Source organism: Anarhichas minor, unplaced genomic scaffold (genome assembly GCF_050575085.1).
Source record: "Anarhichas minor isolate MPS153535 unplaced genomic scaffold, ASM5057508v1 ptg000086l, whole genome shotgun sequence".
NCBI classification, from domain to species: Eukaryota; Metazoa; Chordata; class Actinopteri; order Perciformes; family Anarhichadidae; genus Anarhichas; species Anarhichas minor.
Genome location: NW_027466532.1, coordinates 1,548,218 through 1,572,020, shown reverse-complemented (window position 1 = coordinate 1,572,020; position 23,803 = coordinate 1,548,218). Strand labels below are relative to the sequence as shown.

The 23,803-nt window shown below is 41.2% G+C and overlaps 2 protein-coding genes across 2 annotated transcripts; both read left to right on the top strand.

Annotated features, from left to right (window-relative positions):
- Window positions 1-7,674: 7,674 nt before the first annotated feature.
- Window positions 7,675-8,588, top strand: nppb (natriuretic peptide B). Its single transcript, XM_076081740.1, has 2 exons — window positions 7,675-7,788; window positions 8,304-8,588. Exons 1-2 carry the CDS (start codon window positions 7,675-7,677, stop codon window positions 8,586-8,588), a joined length of 399 nt encoding a protein of 132 aa, XP_075937855.1.
- A 5,459-nt stretch (window positions 8,589-14,047) lies between these two features.
- Window positions 14,048-17,177, top strand: nppa (natriuretic peptide A). Its single transcript, XM_076081693.1, has 3 exons — window positions 14,048-14,158; window positions 16,109-16,427; window positions 17,173-17,177. The coding sequence occupies exons 1-3, from the start codon at window positions 14,048-14,050 to the stop codon at window positions 17,175-17,177; spliced, it is 435 nt and encodes a 144-aa protein (XP_075937808.1).
- Window positions 17,178-23,803: the final 6,626 nt, after the last annotated feature.

Here is a 23,803-nt window from a genome sequence, read left to right as displayed (position 1 = left end):
AGAACACCTCCGAAATCAGTTATCTAATGATATAGTTTCTCTAGATGGCATTGCGCTGGCATCCAACAGCACCGTAAAGAATCTTGGAGTTACCTTTGATCAGGATTTGTCTTTTAACTCTCAGATAAAACTAATTTCTAGGACTGCCTTTTTTCACCTACGTAATATTTCAAAAATCAGGCACATCCTGTCTCAAAGCGATGCAGAGAAATTAGTTCATGCATTTGTTACCTCTAGACTAGATTACTGCAATTCCTTATTTTCAGGCTGCTCTAATACCTCTCTTGGTAGCACTTTATAATAACTACACACTATGAAGCATTAGTTAAGTATGAGTAAACACTTAATTCATCATTTATAAAGCATTGTTCCTTCATTAATAATTCATTAGTATGCAGTTCATAACAACAGTTATAAATGTTTTATTCTTGATGAATAAGCTCGTCTATTATGTGTTTCATTATTGTGTTTTCATGCTTTATAAATGATGGATTCCCCATTTGTAAATGAAGAGTTATATATTTTACAAACCAATTATTAAGGAATTGTAGATGATTAATAAGATAATTTATAAAGTGTTAGTAAATGATTAATAACTTATTTAGATGTACATAATTAATGCATTTATATATATAATGGTTAGGGACTATGTTAATATATGCTTTATAAATGCATATTAGTACTGCAATTCATGATTAATTCATGATTTATTAAGGTAGTTACTACTCCTTAGTAAAGTGTTTTATGTGACCTCATCTAAAGTGAGGACTATCTATGTCTTACAAAGCATTTATAAATGACATTTAAAGGCCAGCAGTGCCTCAAAACACAGTTTTTGAAGAGAACAGGCAAATAGACACAACACAAAGTGATCAAAAACATATTAATATTTATTGCAAGATGCAAACAATATACTGTTAAATACAAACCTCTCATCCATTAACCAGGAGCTTTGCATATTAGTTTACATTTACTTATTTAATTATTCATTTCATACCAAGCATATCGATCTCATTCACATCCACTCCACATATAACAGCTAGTTAGCCATCTGTCACCTGGATTACTCTATTTACAACGGAGGTGACGCATTAGCGTGCGCCTGTCTCAGGACCTCTAGTGCTAGCTGGAAGGCTAGCTAGATACTCATCCTCCATAATGTGTAACGTTACGTGCCAGCAAACTAAGAAACAAACAGATGGGCATTGGAGGCCCGTCAGCAGTCATTCTTTCTGGCCCGGTTCCGCGCGCCCTTTCAACTTAGGTTGGAGTTTTCCATCGCGTAAGTGCACTTCTGTACCAGTTCCTGAGCGTAACGTTTGTCCTACGTTGATAACGTATGAAGCGGTCCTTTCCTTTGTCCGTCTCACATTAATGACGGCATATGAAAGCGGGATTTCGTTTATTGCAAACAATGACCAGATTCGGCCGGCTGCCATCGGGACATGCAACTGAAGAAAAGTACGAACAGTGGAGATCGATATGCTTGGTTAAAATGAATAATTAAATAAGTAAATGTAAACTAATATGCAAAGCTCCTGGTTAGGTCCAGTTGTATATTTACAAACGTTTTATATACAGCCATGTTCTCCTGAAGGAGAATGTCTTTGTTTGTTTGTTTCTTACATGAATTAATGGATGAGAGGTTTGTATTTAACAGTATATTGTTTGCATCTTGCAATAAATATTGATATGTTCTTGATCACGTTGTATTGTGTCTATTTGCCTGTTCTGTTAAAAAAACTGTGTTTTGAGGCACTGCTGGCCTTTAAATGTCATTTATAAATGCTTTGTAAGGCATAGATAGTCCTCACTTTAGATGAGGTCACATAAAACACTTTACTAACGAGTAGTAACTACCTTAATAAATCATGAATTGCAGTATTAATATGCGTTTATAAAGCATATATTAACATAGTCCCTAACCATTATATATATAAATGCATGAATAATGTACATCTAAATAAGTTATTAATCATTTACTAACACTTTATAAATTATCTTATTAATCATCTACAACTCCTTAGTAATTGGTTTGTAAAATATATAACACTTCATTTACAAATGGGGAATCCATCATTTATAAAGTATGAAAACACAATAATGAAACACATAATAGACAAGCTTATTAATCAAGAATAAAACATTTACAACTGTTGTTATGAACTGCATACTAATTAATTATTAATGTAGGAACAATGCTTTATAAATGATGAATTAAGTGTTTACTCATACTTAACTAATGCTTCATAGTGTGTAGTTATTATAAAGTGCTACCATTCTCTTAAATCTCTCCAGCTGATTCAGAATGCTGCAGCTCGTGTACTAACAAGAACTAAGAAAAGAGATCATATTACTCCTGTATTAGCTTCTCTGCACTGGCTCCCCGTAAAATCTAGAATAGAATTTAAAATCCTTTTACTTACCTACACAGCCCAAATTGGTCAGGCACCATCATATCTTAAAGAGCTTATCATACCATACTGCCCTACTAGAGAGCTGCGATTAATTCAGGGTTACTTGTGGTTCCTAGAGTCTTAAAAAGTAGGATGGGAGCCAGAGCCTTCAGTTATCAAGCACCTCTTTTGTGGAACCAGCTTCCCGTTTCAGTCCGGGGGGCAGACACACTCACCACATTTTAAGAGTGGACTTTCCTTTTTGATCGTGCTTATAGTTAGGGCTGGCTCAGGTTTGCCTTGGACCGGCCCTTAGACAAACTGGTATAGGCAAAAACTACAGGGGGACTTCCTTAGGATACACTGAGCACCTCTCTCCTCTTCTTCATCTCTGTCTGTATGCATTGATGTCCCATTAATGCTCATTACTAACTTTACTTCTTCCCCGGAGTATTTGTGCTTTCTCGCCTCACAGGTTCCCATGACCGCAGTTTTATCTGGACACTGGTCCTTCAACCAGCCATGGCCCTGCTGACACCTACTACGATCTTCATTATTAACATTATTAATCCTATTACCGATACCATTAATGCACAGTACTGACTTTGTCTCTTCCCCGGAGTCCTGGTGCTTTCTCTCCTCACACGTTTCCATGGAGCATGGTTTCATCTGGACCCTGGTCCTTCCTCCTACCATGGCCCTGCTGACTCCAACTGCTAATATCACTTTTATTATTACTCACATTACTATTTCATATTACCGATACCATTAATGCACATTATTGACCTGCTTCTTCACCAGAGTCTCTGTGCTTTCTCACCTCACAAGTTCCTGTGTATCCGGGTTATACCTGGACCAGGTCTTGCCTCCTGCCGTGGTTCTGTCATACATTGAATGTGCTGTAATTACATTGAATGTGTTGTAATTCACTTATCCTGTTCTACACATGACATCTATTGCACTTCTGTCCATCCTGGGAGAGGGATCGCTCCTCTGTTGCTCTCCCTAAGGTTTCTCCCTCTTTTCTCCCCGTTAAAGGGGTTTTTGGGGGAGTTTTTCCTGTTCCGATGTGAGGGTCCCGGGACAAGACGATGTCAAATGTGTACATATTGTAAAGCCCTCTGAGGCTAATTTGTAATTTGTGATTTTGGGCTATACAAAAATAAATTGAATTGAATTGAATTGAATAACATGAGTGACGTTGCTGGAATTATGAGAGGCATGCTGCTCTCATAGACGCACCAGATTGTCTTGCTAACGAACCGTAAATAATCCAGAAATGCACGGGGGGAAAAGGCTAATAGGTGATGGACGTTTCAGTCTCTGGCAGATAAACGCCTTCATCTGGTGGAACATGCAGAAGTCGGTCCCAAAATAATAAGGGCTCGATGGAGTCTGCATCAGAACGATCGACCTGTACCTCAGATGGCTGAGATATGGTGTGAAGGATCTGGTTCCACAGTGACGACGGGATCCCTCAACATGTGATCAACTGCATGATTCAGTGACTGCATGGCATTAACTGGGAAAAAGCCGTGTAGTCTGTACGCTGGATCAAAACACGTGAAGCGTGTTTTAGGTACGTTCACAAACGTCACGTCACAAATAATGAATGAAAATCTAATTATTTCACAAGGTTGATAAAGTTTCCAGAAAACAGCTTAATTCTTCCCTCTTAAAAGGGATGCAGTGGACAAAGTAAAAGTTACAAAGGAGGCTACATGTGATTACTGTACTTAAGTACAAAGTAAAAGTTACAAAGGAGGCTACATGTGATTACTGTACTTCAGTGGCGGGCCGTGCATTTTATACCTGGGCCTTCAGTGCTGTCCTACTACAGTTCCATCTCTTAATAATCTCATTATGGCGCCACAGCTATACGGTTATTATTTGTTTCTAGGGGTGTAACAATACACGTATTCGTATTAAACCGAACAATACGTTTGAATAATACTAGTGCATTTGGAAAACGCAGAAACTTAAATTGTGGGAAATATAATGTTTTCGGTGGACTTTGCTCAAACTGGCAACCCACATGACGTAACAGACAGCTGTCTGACACTCCGACCCCCGAAGAAAAACATTCTACACGCGACGCTAAACTAGCTTAGCGGAAAACAACAGCAGCACACACGCTACACTCTCCCCACAGCGTTTAGCTGTTCCCTACTGATTCAATCAGGGCTAAAGCAATCGCCACACAATCCCCATTTCTCCAGACCATCATTCTTGCTTTGTTAAAGAAATCAAAAGCCCAAACAGAGAATAAAATGTCCGACCCTAACCCCGCGATGATGGGATGCTTCGTAATTAACGGACAATGATGCATAGTCAGAATCAATGTAATTAACACGACAAGAACAAACTCACAAGAACCAGTCACATATATTCATATCACAACAAAGTATGACAGCAGACCTGCAGCGCTAAAACAGTATTCCACCGCACACTAAAGAGCACCATTCAAATATTATTCACATTAGAGGGAACAACATCAACCGTATCATAAAAACGACACCATAGACAAATGAACACAGTAGTAACGCTACTGCAGAGGTAAAAACACAAAAGCACTTCACTTACCAAAGCTGCTGTTCACTTAAAGACAAAGTCCATCCTCCTTTCTTTGATTACAAAGAGTTCAAAAGGTTGTACAGAACATCGGTTCAGTTCAGTTCCAGCCAGAGATCCTCCTGTGAACGTGTTCGTTGAGTTGTAGATCCACTCGGGTCTCAGCAAAAGTTTTCAAAAGCACGTAGCTTGTAAGTGTCCTGTCCTGTCTATGGTGTCGTTTTGCTGCCTTGGTTAGCGTAGCGTAGCTCCAAACACCAAGACGCTCAGTTGCAAATAAAACGCATTCCCAGCAATAAAATGTGCAACGCTTCTCTGATGCTGAAATACCGTTCGTACAAATCCTTTTCCATGCTGGTTCAGGACCGCTAGCTGTGGGGTTGACCGACCCTGTCCAGCTTTCCCTGAAATGTCCTTCTCCAGAAATCCTTTTCTCCTCCTTCAGCCATTGAGTATTAAAAAAACAAAGCTTGGTAAAAAAAAAGAATATACACGAAGCAAAACGCTGAAAATGTAATGTCAATGTCATAACTTCTTACATATCTTTCAACTTGAACTGTTACTACTACTACTAACTTCTGCTAGCTGCTTCAGCTTCAAAACAGTCACGCTAGCCCACTGACCAATCACGGCGCACGTTAATGTTGAGCCAGCTGCATTAATGCTAGCTGGCCTATAGCTGACTCAGCTGGAGGCCAGCTAGCAGGCTCTGGCACGTCAAAGAATACGCCCAACATGTCAAACTAAAGATCTGATTGGTCGAACACTATGACAATCAACAATATCGTCCCCATTCACTTAAACTGCACTGGATTCACTTGTGAGTCTGCAGGCCTCGGGCCTCTCTTCTTACCTAGAGACACAGAGGTGAAATCTGATTGGATAAAAGCTCTACTTAAAACAAGCTGCACTGGAAGCAGAGCAACTGAGGAAGACAGTAGCTGTGCAATGAGAAAATAAGATAATGGGAAAAATATTTTTAAAAATTATAATACATGTAGTGTATTTAAGAAAAATTATTAAATTATAAAATAGCTATAACTTTGAGATTCTGTTTAGGCCAGCAGAGAAGGCTTTGCAGGCCCTGACGGCCCACCACTGCTGTACTTAAGTACAAAGTAAAAGTTACAAAGGAGGCTACATGTGATTAAGTACAATTTTAAGGAATTGTACTTGCTACTTTATATTCCCACCCTCTACATGTCAGAGGGAAATGTTTGGACTCCATGTATCTGACAGTTACTGGTTAGATGTCACATACAAAAAAACTCGATAAGCTTGTAAAATAAATCAAATCAGTGGCTCCCAAACTCTTTGGCTTGTGACCTTTTAGATCTGGTTCAGGCTCCTTGTCATGATTGAGATTCTGTGAACTGTTAGCAGATCCACCAAAGACACATTTCTCCTCTGAACTTGTCACATGGTTTAATTTGAATAATAACAAAAGATGAGAGCAGATTTGTTTTGAAGCCCTTTTGCTGGACCACCCAACTGTGTATAAAGTAGTTCAAACTAGTGAAATGCTGCTGCCATGTCAATGCATTAGTACTCATGAAAGAATCATTTAATATCAGCCTAATTTATTATTGATTCTTTAAGTACATTTAGATGATAATATTGTACTTCAGTAAAATTTTGAATGCAGGACTTTGACATGTAAGTAAAGTATGTTTTACATAGTGGTATTAGTACTTTTACTTAAATAAAAGAGCTGAGTACTTCTTCCACCACTGTCCTTATGGCAGCTTGGTCTTCACTGTTTACATTAATGTCACAAATAAAGAAGAGCAAATACCTGAAAAAATCAGGCCGGATTACACTTTGACAGGTTTTAAATTTTTGGTCAGCATCAAACAGGAAGTTGTTCCTATAAACCAAGAAGGAAGAAAAATGACCCTGATTTTAATATAAGGGTCCAATATGTTCACCAGCTAGTCTCTAAATGTGTCTGTCTGCTGTTTGTGCTGTGCTCATCAGAGCTTTTTCACGGAAACCAGGTTGATGAGAGCTCTGAGACTGAACCAACACTGTAAAACCAAAACAATGAGCTGAAAGAGGCTAAAACACTCTGTGGAGCTGAGGGAGGTTCAGTGTGGGGGATAATGTGTGTGCTTCACCACAGACAGACTCTAATATTCATAATGAGAGGCTTCACAGTATTCTTGCTTCCCGCAACAGAGAGGTCAGAGGTCACAATCTGCCACAGAGCAGCACCCTGAGAGCTGGTAGCACTTGCATCCTTCTCAAGGACCCTTTAGTGGAGTGTTGGTCTGAGTGGTGTTCCTCCCACTGAAGGCTGACCTCTACACCACCACAATCACGTACACGCCTCAATTTAGAAACACGGTCACGATGTCTGTTACTTTACTACTTCCCGTAGCTCAGTGACAACAATGTCCCGTGTACAGGGGGGTTGAAGTATGTTTCTCAAACAAAGTAGCAAATGGTAGCAGCTATGTCACACGAATGCCCCTTATCTAAGAGACAACGCTTTAAAAGGAGCAGTTTCCGACAGCTCCTGTTATCAGAATCAGGTGTCAGGAATGCCAGTCCAATTCCTGGCATACCCACATGTGTCCAGCTAATGTATAAAAGAGAAGAGGCTTCTGCTGTGGACTCCAACATCCAAACAGCTACCAGGCAAAGAAGCCAAGGAGCATCCATCCATCCATCCATTGATACGACCAACAGGAACTCACAGAGAAACATGTATCTGTCTTCCATTCCTCTTTGTGGCCTCCTCCTCATCTTAAAGCTGCAGCTGTCCAGCACATATCCCATCAGCACCGGCTTGACTGACACTGACATAGACATCTTAAAGGTGAGTCTTCAGATGAGTGATTCTGAAACTTGCGTTTGGAAAGTAGGAGTTCTAGGGGACATGCAGCAAGATAAGCAAGCACTTTTATTTATTTTACAGCATCTAATTTCAGTAATCCCACTCATAGATTGAATAAAGATCATCACTCAACAGCAACATCCTGTATAGACCTCTGGGACCATATATGATTTAATATGACTCTTTGATCTCATATGTGTTTCATGAAGTTAAATTGGTGAGCCAATAACAATAAGTGTAATGAGTATGTAACAAATAATTAATGCTGCATTTGTATAGTTACAACATTAACAATGTTTATTTGGAGTCTACACTGCAGGACAAGATCTCACATGCTTCTCATGGTCTTAACATCTGCTTCCGATGCATCACCATACTTGAAAGTGCAACCAGAAATGTTTGAAGGCCCGCCCTGTAAATGTAAATCCACAATGCAAAATGTTTAAATGTTTATATTCAATATGCAAGAGTTAACCTAACTTATGTGGACGTTGCAGGTGCTCCTTCACAGACTAGAGGAGTCAGTTCCTGATGTGGACCAGAGAGTCTCTGCAGAGAGGGACAGTCTGGACAGCCTGGACATAGAGGAGGCAGCAGATGGACAGCAGCCCCAAACCGGACTGGATGAGGCAGCGATCAGGGAGTTTCTCTCAGCAAAGAACCTGAAGAGCGTCCGCAACGACTCGTCGAGGAAGTCCTCCGGCTGCTTCGGGCGACGGATGGACAGAATAGGCTCCATGAGCTCACTGGGGTGCAACACTGTCGGCAGATATAGTGAGTAACACATCCACAAGAAACAGTCACACATAGCCCTGTGTTTATTCTCATATTTATAATTATATTGTCATGAATTTACCTCATACACATTTGTATTATTAATGAAACGAATCCAGAAATATGAACTGTCTTAATAACAGAGTCGTTGCTATCTTGTTCTCTTGCAGATCCAAAGTAAAGATGAAGTCTTACCATCTAAATTCTGGAACTGCAACGTCTCTACCATTTTTATTTGAACGCTATTTATTTACTGATATTTATTGAATATTGATGGTGGCTTACAAGTATTATTTATTTATAATGGATGTAAGACTGTTCTTTATGTACTGTTGAATGTATTAATAAATGTTTACAACTGCACATCATTGAACCAAATGTTGCTGAAACATCAACACACACACACACACACACACACACACTCACGCACAGATTGTGAATAAATACAACAATTGTCATGCAACGGAAATGGCCTCCAATGATACATGGTAATTGTCTGTACTTGTCTAGTCTTCCGACTACTCGAGGCTCTTTAACACTATGTCATCATTCACCCATCCATGCCACCTGCCCTTCACAACTAACTAACATTCACACACAGTAGGCACAGGAGCAATTTGGAAGTTTATTTTATTGATTTATGTGAGCAATTTGGGGTTAAGTGTCTTGCCCAAGGACACATCGACATTGACTATCAGAGCCGGGGATCGAACCGCCGATCCTCTGATTGAAGGACGACCCGCTCCATAATCAAATGGACACTTCTTACATTCAACATAGTTGCATCTGACAACAATAGGAGACACTGGCACATGCCACATATCCTTAGAATAGTCTCCAGAGTTGCATCCTGGGTAATAACCCCTGTGGGAGAGGGTTCATTCGTCCTGCACATAATGGTGTGACTCTGTTGTTGAGACTATGACTGACAACGAATGATAACCCTCCATCTGGTTTGGTTTCTATCTTTTTTAATGTAAATGAACTGAAAGCAACTCCAAGCTGCGTTTAATTTTTGGCATCAGCAACCGTCAGCCTTCAGTAAGGTGTGGCTTGTTAAATAAGCTGGGAAAGCTGTGGTTTAGTGTCCATTCATTACATGAGATGTTTTCATCCGTGTATAGTCCTGTCATTACGCCTGGGGAATAAAGTGGAGCTGAGCGCTCAACATGTAGGTTGGATTTTGGGTGGACTGAACGGACTGCACGCTTCAGTAACATTTGCGCACCTTCGTGTCTTACTTGTGATGTGGATTCCCAGTAAGACACTCAGACAGCCATGACCCCATCAGTAACAGATAAAAAAGTTTTCCCTTGATCTCATGAAGACTGAGACATGCGCCTGAATACTCAAGGAGAAATCTAGTAAGTGGACCTTGAGTTAAGAACTGCAGCTACCAGTGTTGTTGTCTTAATGCAGGCTAGCATCGGCTAACTCCACAGGGGACAGAGAAATAGCAGTTTATTGCAAGATATCTGAATCAATGAGAACATATATATTAAACTGTTTCCCCTGACTAAGACACTGTGAATGTATATATATAAGTAAAAATGACAGCTGACAAAACAATATCCACTCAAGGTCTACTTACTTGTTTGTTCCAGGGCTTTTAACCTTATCACATTATCTTTATCGGCAGATGGAGTTTGCTCAGCGGTCCTGGAACTACAGATGTTCAAACTTTCCACAACTCTAAAAACGTGGCCTGAGAGTTGATATTGTCAGTTCATCCATTTCTCCACTTACTGTCTTGTTATTATGAGAGCTGTAAAATGTAAAATATAGTTCAGCCTTTTGGGAAATAACATGGATTACTTTTCTTGCAGAGAGCAAGATGAGAACATTTCTGTCACTCTCATGTCTGTGTGTTAAGTATGAAACTACAGCCATAAATTGATTAGCTCAGCCTTGCTCTCCAGACACTGTTCGCTAAGAAAAATATCCAGCTTGTAACTATAACCACAAATTGTTTTTACATTTATGTTTGACAAATTAAATACCACGTGTTAATCAGTAAGCTTCAGAGGTGTTGGCAGGTGTATTTCAATATTTGAGGGAACTAAACTAGCCGCTGCAAGTCTTTATGCTGTTAAGCTAATTGCTTGGTGGCTCTAGCTCCATACTTAATATATCATGAGAGTGGTATCAATGGGAGTGTATCAATATCTACAGGGTCCTATGTTCCCCAGCTCCATACCCTCCCAATATGACACATTAGGAGACCTTTCAAACTGTTTTATGTTCCCAGCAATGTTTTTTCCATGGGTCCAATGTTCAGTGTATTAAAGGTGTAACGGTTCAGAAAATTCTCGGTTCGGTTCAATACGATACAGTAGTGCCACGGTTCGGTATGTTTTCAATACGGCAAAAAAGCAGAAATGCCAAATCCTCGCTGGTGACACTCTCAAGGAGGCACGTCTGAAGAACATGGCTCTTCATCTCCATTCAGTAGTGAGGTAATGTGTCGTTACAGTCAGGTAGATTTGTGTAGTCCGTGACATCCGGCTGTCTGTTGTCAGAGGAACAGCGGGAGCTTCGGACATTTGATTCTCTGTTTGGGCTTTTGTTTTCTTTAACAAAGCAAGAATTATGGTCTGGAGAAATGGGCTCGTGAATGAGTAGTGTCACGGGGCTCAATAGCATTAAGCATGTTCGTACAGCCTGGTCTTCCACTCCAGAGTAGGGTCTCATATCCACTGCTATGAATTTAACAATCGCCGTGGCGATTGCGTTGGCCCTGTTTGAATCAGTAGGGAACAGCTACCTAAACGCTGCGGAGAGAGTGTGTACTGCTTTTGGTTTTCCTGCTAAGCTAGTTTAGCGTAGCGCGCCTCCCAGGACACATGTGCCTCACCAGAGTAGAATGTTTTTCTTCTGTGGTAGAGTGTCAGACATCACGTTGTCTGTTACGTGGTAGAGTGTCAGACAGCACGTTGTATGTTACGTGGTAGAGTGTCAGACAGTATGTTGTCTGTTACGTGGTAGAGTGTCAGACAGTGTGTTGTCTGTTACGTGGTAGAGTGTCAGACAGCACGTTGTCAGTTACGTGGTAGAGTGTCAGACAGCACGTTGTCTGTTACGTGGTAGAATGTCAGACAGCACGTTGTTTGTTACGTGGTAGAGTGTCAGACAGCATGTTGTCTGTTACGTGGTGGGAGTGTCAGACAGCACGTTGTATGTTACGTGGTGGGAGTGTCAGACAGTATGTTGTCTGTTACGTGGTAGAGTGTCAGACAGCACGTTGTTTGTTACGTGGTAGAGTGTCAGACAGTATGTTGTCTGTTACGTGGTGGGAGTGTCAGATAGTATGTTGTCTGTTACGTGTTAGAGTATCAGACAGTATGTTTTCTGTTACGTGGTAGAGTGTCAGACAGTATGTTGTATTTTACATGGTAGTGTCAGACAGCACGTTGTCTGTTACGTGGTGGGAGTGTCAAATAGTATGTTGTCTGTTACGTGTTAGAGTATCAGACAGTATGTTGTCTGTTACATGGTAGAGTGTCAGACAGCACGTTGTCTGTTACGTGGTAGAATGTCAGACAGCACGTTGTTTGTTACGTGGTGGGAGTGTCAGACAGTATGTTGTCTGTTACGTGGTAGAGTGTCAGACAGCACGTTGTCTGTTACATGGTAGAGTGTCAGACAGTATGTTGTCTGTTACGTGGTGGGAGTGTCAGATAGTATGTTGTCTGTTACGTGGTGGGAGTGTCAGATAGTATGTTGTCTGTTACGTGTTAGAGTGTCAGACAGTATGTTGTCTGTTACGTGTTAGAGTGTCAGACAGCACGTTGTCTGTTACGTGGTAGAATGTCAGACAGCATGTTGTTTGTTACGTGGTAGAGTGTCAGACAGTATGTTGTCTGTTACGTGGTGGGAGTGTCAGACAGTATGTTTTCTGTTACATGGTAGAGTGTCAGACAGTATGTTGTATTTTACATGGTAGTGTCAGACAGCACGTTGTCTGTTACGTGGTAGAGTGTCAGACAGTATGTTGTTTGTTACGTGGTAGAGTGTCAGACAGTATGTTGTTTGTTACGTGGTAGAGTGTCAGACAGTGTGTTGTCTGTTACATGGTAGAGTGTCAGACAGTATGTTGTCTGTTACGTGGTGGGAGTGTCAGACAGTATGTTGTGTGTTACGTGGTAGAGTGTCAGACAGCACGTTGTCTGTTACGTCGAGTGGTTTGCCATATTGAGCGCATAATTTAAGCTTCTGCATTTTCCAAACGCAATAGTATTATTCAAACGTATTGTTCGGTTCGTAATGCGTACCGAACCGTAAGCCTCATACCAAACGGTTCAATACGAATACGTGTATTGTTACAGCCCTACAGTGTATGTTTCTCAGGGGCAGTTACGTTGAAATCACCCACCCACAGCTTATTGCCTATTGATGTTTTACTCCTTGGAATCTAATGTACGCCCTCAAATCTGCAGGCAAGACAGTTTTCTTGACTTTAGACATCAATGTCTGAGCAGTGGCTAAATGGATAAAAAAAAAAAATCATCAACCAACTCTGTCTTCCTCAATTCTTTTCTCAATTTGTACAGCTATGATAGCATTTACCAATCTCTTATAAAGAGGACCTTGGGAACATATGGTGACCCTGTATTCACCTTTTCATCTCAGTCTTATTAAGAAAGAGAAGTAGCTTATTTTACGAAATGTCAAACAATTGTTTCAATATTTGACATTGTCTACTCCTAATTCTTCTTTTCTGGGTTGTGTAGAAACAGCACAGTAATGTTCTGATGTACTGCCAGCATTCAATTAAGAATAACTGATATGCAATTTTACATTCAGCTAAACCTTCTTATCCTTCCTCACAGACTGAACCATAACTCCAAACCAAACAGACATTTCATTAGCTAGAAGATCAACAATATTATGTACCGTAAATGTCTTAAATTGATGATGACATTGGTTCCTTCCTCTCCTAATCTAAACCATGTTGCCTCCACGTAGCCTAGCAGGAGCAGCAGTTTTAACCTACTATGGTATTTTTCAGACTGAGGAGTGTAGACAGTGTTAAGTATTTGCATGGTGAATGCTGCATTCCTGTCAATACACACCATGTCTGAGCTCAGAGCTCCAAGATTGCTCCTGAGGTCATGCCACTGCTGGCTGGTAAGCGTGATGATACACAGACACATATACTGTACACACACACACACACACACACACACACACACACACACACACACACACACACACACACACACACACACACACACACACACACACACACACACACACACACACACACACAACACCTACCACCAAGCACCACTTAAAGGGACATCTGACCAGCTGCCTTATCATGCTGAGGTGTCAGAATGCACTTGAGGCGATCTACAAAACGATGAGCCACTGACACTGACGATCTGTTGCGTGGTGAGTGTATTGGCATGTATATAAAATCGTGCAGTGCAAACTGTTGTAGCAGTAGTAGCAGCAGAAGGATAACATGAGGACTGCGGTCCTGTGGGGCCTTCTGGCCCTGCTGTGTCAGCACACACTGGTTAGCAGCCACATACTGGGAAGGTCCTCTTCTACCAGTGAGCTGGCTCAGATCAAGGTAAGAAACCACCGCACACCTTTAGTCATCATACCTGTTTGTGTGAAGACTGCAGACAGAGACTGTCAAAGGTGAGAATGTTCTACAGGAGTGGTCGGGACTGTTGTGTTTATCCACAATGTGTCCAAAAACTCCACACTTTTACATCTTATAAAAAACAACAACATTTTCTTACTTAACTTTAGTGGTTTATGATGACGCAGATAGTTTGGGTTTTACCTGTCCAGGTTTTGAGATTTCTGCCTCAGACTGCAGGGCCGTAGCTCCTACTGAGGACACTGACGTCATGACAAATTTGTCTTGTAATTTTTTTGTAATTTTATTACAAGACAAAAGTCAGAAACAACACGAGGGAAGCTTAGTCAGAGAAGATAACAAGGTGGTGTCAGTTGTTTGGTGTTGTGTTGATTGGATGTTGGTGTATCTGTGTATAGAAGAGGGGGGGGGGGGGGGCAGCAAACTTAGGAAAGGCATGGGAAAAGAAAAAAACCCGAAATGCACTAATGTTAACATAACTAGAGCTACTACCACCACCACTAGCAGTACCTATGTTAATGATAACATTAATAACAACAACAAGTAGTAATAATACTAATCATATAGTCAGGAAGAGGGCTGGCAGCACTCATGTTTTCTTTTGTAATTATTAGAATAAATTCCCTAACCCTGGATAACAAGAATATTTCCTAAAATGTTTCGCTGTTTCCATCCCTTACTGTTATTTGAAAATCAGGAGTTGGCCACACAGAGATAAACTGCAGGTGGCACTAGTTCTCTAATCAGTGCCATTAAACCATTGCAGAAGAAGAGTCCTCTGACACAACGAGAAAGAGTGTTTGTTTTATGTAGGCTATTAATATGAGGAAGGGCTGATGTTTTATCTGCAGCATTTTTTTGTCTCTTAAGTAACGAGGACACTTCATGTACGTCACAAATTATCTGTTAAGTCTGTTTCCATTGCTGTTAGTCACATTTTTTTCAATACACCAACAATTCCACCTGAGCCAAATGAAAAATGTTTTTGCAATATTTGGACTTTTGCTCAAATTTATGCTGTTTCAACTCAGTTTTTTTATCGTGCAAAAATTGAAAATGCACATAAAACCAGTAGATATGTTACTCCATCATCACCATATACCATATTATATAGAGCAACTGGGACATACAGGTTTTTCTTTATGTTCCAGGAATATGGACGTCTCAATTCAAAAATTTGGGTATGGAACATAACCTTACTCAACAGTATGCATATGTGGTTCATTCCATATGAGCAATGTTATACACACAGGTGGTGTTTAGCACATACCTGTGTGACAATACATTACATACGTATGTATGCTGCACTACAATAGCTACGTATAGTTCAAGTGGATTAAAGCATTCAAATGTGTTATGTGAAGTTATAAGTGAAGTTAGGCTTAGATGTGTATGAATCATTGTTTCTTTTCAGTTATAAATGTGGTACAAAATGATTTATTGAGAATATGTTTGGTGCAGGCACAAACTCAACAATCCATGTGGTCCAAGACGGGATCAGTTCCAGGCACTTTTGAACCTGCCCGAGCCGACAATGTGTATTAAAGTAGCTGTTAAAGCCCTACTCAGCGATACTCTTATCTCCTCGAGTCGGTCAACCTCAAGGTCTGAATCGCGTCAGGGTGCTTGGACCGCATTGTACTTGCTTGCAAGCCTAGTTTAAACCTTTAAACTATTAACTTCTACTTTTTTTTCCAAACCATTCCTTTTCTAGCAGCCTTTAGCAACACCTTTAACATTACCACCACAAACATCACCCGAGACCAAGTTCTGGCCAATCCTTAGCCACAGGTTCACTAGAAGGCTTACTGTTTCCTATCAGCATGTGTTTCCTTTGTCAACTATAACATAACCAGTATGAATGTAACCAGTTTGAGTTTTGAGTGTAAACCCATTTTCAACTCTCCACACCAGTCTTTACTGGAGCGCTTTGAGGAGACTCTGGCTGATGCAGCACAGGAGGAGGAGGATGAAGCTGATTACGATGGGACAAAACAGCAGCCTGTGAACAGCCAGGCCAGCAGGGGATGGAACTTGGACCAGGAGGTGGACCAAGAACCCTTGATATCAGATAAATCCCAATTACCAGCCGAGGGTCACAGCAGAACCCAGAGTCAGAGGAGCCGTCTGCAGGACCTGCTGCTGACCGCCAGGAAACGGGCCTCTGGCTGCTTTGGAGCCAGGATGGATCGAATAGGAAATGCTAGCGGTCTGGGATGCAACAATGGAAGAGGTAAGACTGCAGCATGACAATCCAATTATGATTTAGATGAAGGATACTGAAGCATAGGGGTCAATGGCTTGTGCTGGGTAGGTGGTCATATTTTGGAAGTCAGATTTGCAAATGTCAATGGATTATTTACTATAAAACATGTATTGGCTAAATATTTTTCATCAAAGATAAGAGATGAATAACTTTTCACAAGATACCATACCAAAAATAAGAAATCTTTGTATGATTGACTCTACATGCAGTTATAGAACTCTGGTTATTATTGGTCCCCAGAGGATTTTTGGTTATCTGACATTCTGATATTGTCCTGACCTTTCCTTACAATTCCGTTGAAATTCTCTCCTGTTTTTCATCAAGAAGTTGTTCACATCATGTAACTCTCCCTAAAACTAATTTAATCTTTTTTAATCTAATTTATTTTTATATACATGTTAAAAACAGAAACAACATGTTAATCAGTGAGGGGTTGGTACGTCTATTTTTGAACTCTGGACAGAACCAGGCTTGTTGTTTCCCCCTGCGTCTTTATGCTAAGCTAGGCTAATCATGCCTTGACTCCAACCCTGTAATTAACACACAGGCATGAGATTGAGATTATAAATTCATCAGTATGTTGTTTTTATTGTGGGATGTAATGAACACTGCAGCCTCCAGAGGCTACTAACATGAAATAAATATGCACACACTACATGACCAGTTTGTTTATAACAAATCCTGTTCCTTTTTTGTGTCGTTTTCCCTTCAGGGTAGTCGGACAGTTTCCTGGGACACAGGTTGGATTATAGTTTGATCTCCAGCTGGGAACACAACCAAATAGATTGCATATGTATGATTTTGCATTAGTCACAGTTCAGCTGTGTGTGTATGTATTTCTCTGTTTGAAGTCACAAATGGGCTGCTTGTCAACTGTGTAAAGAATTCTATAGAGTCCATTATACACCGTGTAACATTTAAGCCCTAAAAGATGAGTTACTAAAGTGCTAACAAATAAATAAATAAATAAACTCTTTTTTTCAGATGTAGAATTCAGTTTTTTTTGCATGCCTGCACCATTGGGTATTGTGCCATTGTAAATCCAGAATTGTCAAGTTAAGGGGCAAGTCATTGTCACAAATTTGTATTTCAACTGATGGTGATTGGCTTCCAACTAGTAGAAGAAAATGTAATACTATATCGCTTCAGCTTTGTTTGCCTTTGATATTGTCTTTGTGTATTCGGAATTCTTCTCTGTATGACGGGAACTCCATTTGATCTTTTGTTGTTACAATGGCAATTTACGTAACACCTCATGGGGGCTCTGGATGAAAGGTCATGGGATCACCAAAGTCATTAGGATACATTCTCTGGGAACCATAAATGTATGTAGAAAAATTCATGACAATCCATCCAACATTTGTTGAGATATTTCATTCTGGAACAAAGTGGTGGACGGACTTTGTGGTCACATTGCTAGTGTTTCTAAATTAAGTCAAGTTAGTACATATAAAAAAGTAAAGAAGAGAAGGCTGATAATGAAGCCTCAATGCTCAACACGTGTATTCTTGAATCTTTACAATGTTCATCATTTAAACCACATCTCTCACCAAAAGCATTGCTGAATAATCACGAATAGAAAATGAATGGACAGACGGAAGCTAATTTCATGTAATGCTTCTAACTTGCTGTCAAATACACATATATTGTTGAGAGAGGAGGGAAGTGATTCATGCAGGAAATATGGCTGTGATTCACCCATTAACTATTGTTGTCTAAATGCATTTGTCAGGCAGCAAGAAGGAGACGTCACTGTGGGTTATGACAAAGTTATTGACACACTGTTCTGTCCAGTTACATTATGGAGATAATAGAGATCAATTAGACTCCGGTAATATACCAGTGAAGCATTTCACCTGATGGCAGCAACCAACCGCACAGGTGTTGAAGTAAAGCAACCTAAACTGACCTGAGTTTTTGTTCTTTTTAATGTCTTTGGAAACGTGCAGGACAGAACAGAGGGTTGAGGCGCTGCTGATAACAGTTGGATCCCGGTGATGAGGGCAAGTGCAGGTTTTCTCTCCTGTGGAACATAGTGACCAGACCACTCACTGGGCTCCATATCGATGAGAGTTACGTTACCGCTTCAGACAATGTGAAAATTACACTGCAGAGATCTATCACAGTGGTTCCCCAGCATGATTCATTCTCTAGCTGTACGGCTGTCACGGTCACTCTCTGGAGTAAGTCTGAACCTGAAAAAGATTGGTAGAAATAAATGTACAATTGTCAACCATATTGCAGAATAAGTTCTATAAAATACATATTGATCAAAGCCGTACTTCATGAGACGAAAAGTTCTGTGATTATTATTGCCTTTTTATTTTAGCTTTTTGCTGAGCAGCAGCACTTGAACACTTTTCTTTATCACAGAGCACCCTCATGTGGAGCTTTTCATATTCATATTCATATTTTAACTGTATTGGTATCATTATAGGCATTTCTTTTTCAAATTACATTTAAAACTATCTGATTTTAGTCAACAATGACATCTTTATTTCATGTCAAGTTTATTTCATAATGTCACTTTTCATGGCAGTGGTGTTTTTTTCAACTTGTCACATGTCCTCTGTCTCTTTCTTAACAACTGCTACCAGATGTAGCCAGTAAAAGCAACTTTATTATTACGTCATTTATGATATATATATCATAAAGATATTATTGATATTATATTAACATTCTGCAGAGGTGAAATATAAAATAAACTACTGTAAACAAAAAAATATGAAATTAAAATACGAAACATTGATTCAAATTAAATAAAAAAGTTTTGGTGGTGATAAACTTATAGAGATCTATCAGCTGGAAATATTTTAGGTTAAAACAGCATGTCCACTGTAGTGGATCACACGGCCATTTTAGTGTGAAAAGAATTGTCATTTTAGTTTGCAGCTCTTTGATTTGTGAATGCTGCCAACTCTTTGAAGACGTTGTAGCCAATGTACTGGGAAGTACTGCATTGGATTCCAGTCTGCACGGGTTGTGGGTCAGGAAGTACAGGTAGCACAGGTGTGAATCTTTTATAATGGAAAAACACCAATAAATGATAGGTGATAACAGGAATAATAAACCTCACACAAATCTAATTAGACAAAATATAGTCAGGTTGTAGTGTATCATTGGAAAAATTCCAGTGTTGTGGATGTGATATGGTCTCCCACTGATCACTCATAAGCCCAACATTTGCATTCATGAGGCAAATTGCATTATATTTTACAACTGGGAAATCTTCAAACCTCAGGAACACTGAAGAATATCACTGATACATACATACAGTGGGGAAAAAAAGTATTTAGTCAGCCACCAATTGTGCAAGTTCTCCCACTTAAAAAGATGAGAGAGGCCTGTAATTTTCATCATAGGTTTACCTCAACTATGAGAGACAAAATGAGAAAAAAAAAATCCAGAAAATCACATTGTCTGATTTTTAAAGAATTTATTTGCAAATTATGGTGGAAAATAAGTATTTGGTCAATAACAAAAGTTCATCTCAATACTTTGTTATATACCCTTTGTTGGCAATGACAGAGGTCAAACGTTTTCTGTAAGTCTTCACAAGCTTTTCACACACTGTTGCTGGTATTTTGGCCCATTCCTCCATGCAGATCTCCTCTAGAGCAGTGATGTTTTGGGGCTGTCGCTGGGCAACACGGACTTTCAACTCCCTCCACAGATTTTCTATGGGGTTGAGATCTGGAGACTGGCTAGGCCACTCCAGTACCTTGACATGCTTCTTACGAAGCCACTCCTTCGTTGCCCGGGCGGTGTGTTTGGGATCATTGTCATGCTGAAAGACCCAGCCACGTTTCATCTTCAATGCCCTTGCTGATGGAAGGAGGTTTCCACTCAAAATCTCACGATACATGGCCCCATTCATTCTTTCCTTTACACGGATCAGTCGTCCTGGTCCCCTTGCAGAAAAACAGCCCCAAAGCATGATGTTTCCACCCCCATGCTTCACAGTAGGTATGGTGTTCTTTGGATGCAACTCTGCATTCTTTCTCCTCCAAACACGACGAGTTGAGTTTTTACCAAAAAGTTCTATTTTGGTTTCATCTGACCATATGACATTCTCCCAATCCTCTTCTGGATCATCCAAATGCTCTCTAGCAAACTTCAGACGGGCCTGGACATGTACTGGCTTAAGCAGGGGGACACGTCTGGCACTGCAGGATTTGAGTCCCTGGCGGCGTAGTGTGTTACTGATGGTAGCCTTTGTTACTTTGGTCCCAGGTCTCTGCAGGTCATTCACTAGGTCCCCCCGTGTGGTTCTGGGATTTTTGTTCACCGTTCTTGTGATCATTTTGACCCCACGGGGTGAGATCTTGCATGGAGCCCCAGATCGAGGGAGACTATAAGTGGTCTTGTATGTCTTCCATTTTCTAATAATTGCTCCCACAGTTGATTTCTTCACACCAAGCTGCTTACCTATTGCAGATTCAGTCTTCCCAGCCTGGTGCAGGTCTACAATTTTGTTTCTGGTGTCCTTTGACAGCTCTTTGGTCTTGGCCATAGTGGAGTTTGGAGTGTGACTGTTTGAGGTTGTGGACAGGTGTCTTTTATACTGATAACGAGTTCAAACAGGTGCCATTAATACAGGTAACGAGTGGAGGACAGAGGAGCCTCTTAAAGAAGAAGTTACAGGTCTGTGAGAGCCAGAAATCTTGCTTGTTTGTAGGTGACCAAATACTTATTTTAATGAGGAATTTACCAATTAATTCATTAAAACTCCTACAATGTGATTTCCTGGATTCTTTCCCCCCATTCTGTCTCTCATAGTTGAAGTGTACCTATGATGAAAATTACAGGCATCTCTCGTCTTTTTAAGTGGGAGAACTTGCACAATTGGTGGCTGACTAAATACTTTTTTCCCCACTGTATGTCTGCATTATGGGTGTTACATTACAGAGAATTACCTATTTATAGTTGTCACAAACCAGGCCCACAGCCATGACAAAAGAGGGAGATTATTAACAAATGATGTATTAACTTAAAGGCAACATAAGAGGAAAGCTACTAACAATGGTGTGTGGAGTCAGTCATTTCAGCAGTGTAGGTGAGTGCACGAGTGGAAAGTGTGTATGCATTATTGTATGGTGACACAACATTGCATCATCATACAACAACATACAACCGCCCCAAAAGACGTAGCTCCCACAGGATCTCCATCACCACAACAAAACTAAAAAAACTAACCAGCAAAATAAATGTTATATCAAAACTTACCACCCTCACAACCTGCCATTCCCACAGCAGCCACTCAGCCTAGAGCAATTTTTAAAGGAATGCATTGAGAGAGGAAATAACAGGATATGTTTCAACTACTCAAAGTGGAGCTTGCGTGAGTGCATCTGCAACCACATTGTCACAGCCTTTAATGTGTTGAATGTCCAGATCGTGAGATTGCAGGAACAGAGACCATCTAAACAACCTCTGGTTAGGGCATCGCAGGGCCACCCAGACCCCACATAGATTGCGAAATGCTGCAGGGCCCAGATCAAGACAAGGGCTTCCTTCTCAACAACAGAGTCATTTAATTGATGCCAGTTGAATTTCTTAGAAAAGAAACTGACTGCTCTGTCATCTCCCTGCTCATCTTCCTGAATCAACACCTACATGGCTAGCATCCTCCTGCAACATAAAAGGATGGTCAAAACGGGGAGCAGCCAGCACTAGTGCTGAACACAAAAGAGACTTAACATTACCAAAAGCTTCCAAGCACTCGGTTGACCACACAAATTGAGCCCTGGCCTTCAGCAAGTCAGTAAGAGGCGCCACAACAGAAGAAAAAATCTTACAGAAATAACGTCAATACCCTACCAATCCAAGGAATCTCATGAGCTCTTTTTTAGTGGCAGGCCGTGGAAACTGCTAAACTGCCAAGACTTGGGCATGCATTTACTGTGAGCTTCGCCTCTGCCAACTGGTCAAACATGTGTTGAGTGAAGTTACCAATATAATGTTTTCCTGTTGTTGCTCATTGGGGCTGCTTTGAAGTTTTGAGGCAGTTCTTCACCATTGCTCAGTTTCGTTTGTTTGCATATCTATTGATAGTGGTTTATCGGGTGGTAATGACCATTTTGTCAAGACGTTTGTTGTGTAAATGTTCCTAAAACAGGCTTGTATTCCTTTGCCATAGGGTTTAAGACATCGGGGAACATTGTCCATCATCATATTGTAGCGACCCTTACTCAGGAAAGCTACGAGACGTTATTTTCTTGTGGTCCTTTATTTGCGGACAGTACACAGGCTACTGTGGGCCGTAGCCTACGCCAACAAACAGTCAACACTGTTAACGTTCTGTAACATCTTTAATCATCTGCTCCCGGTCATAGACTAACTCTCGTCGTCCAGGTACACAAAACACAACATCCCACCAGGCATGAGGCCTTCACTGACCTCCGTAAATGCAAGAACCAATCTTATATAACATCTTAGAACACTTTCTGTAAACACCATAACACCTAACATAACAGGTTAACATTATATGTCTTCAGTCCGTTACACTACCCTCCCCCCACAAAGTCCCTCGCCCCCGAGGGGGCAAACAAAGTCTCTCAGGTGGCCAGGGGGCCTTCGGTTCCTCTGAGGCCGCCGTTGGCCTTGGGGAGAAGGGGAAGGGGTCGAGGGGACGCTGGGCCCATGGGCAGGGGACAGGGAAGAAAGGGCTGGGCCAAGGACACCAAGTCCAGTCTGTGAAGGGCCGGGGGAGACACTGGGGTTATTGGAAAGGGTTTGGGGGGTAGTCCGGGCAGAGTCCAGGGTTCCCCGTGTCCCAAGCTCTTGTCCTGGTGGGATGGCTGTGCCCCGGTAGGGGGCCAGCCTGTCTCTGTGCAGGGCGACTTTCCTTCCTCGTGGTGGCAGCTGGACCCTGTACACTACCTCACCAAGTCTCTCCAGGACTCGGCAGGGTCCCACCCACTCACTATCTAGCTTTGGGCACCTGCCCTTCTTCCTTTGTGGGCTATACACCCAGACCAGCTCCTCGACTTCGAAATGTCGTCCTCTGATGTGCACGTCGTAGTTCCTCTTTTGCCTTGCACCTGCACTGCGCAGCTGGTTCCTCGCAAACTCGTGGGCAGACTCCAAGCGGTCCTGGAGTTTCCTAGCATAGTCGAGCCCCGGGGGACCTGCAGGTGCGTCAGGGGGTTTCCCCACCATCATCTCAGCTGGTGTCCGAATTTCTCTGCCTAGCATGAGAAGGGCAGGAGAGCAGGAAGTGGAGTCCTGTACAGCAGACCTGTAAGCCATCAGCACCAGAGGTACATGGTCGTCCCAGTCACGTTGGTGTTTAGCTGTCACTATGGCCAGCTGCTGCGCCAGAGTGCGGTTAAATCTCTCGA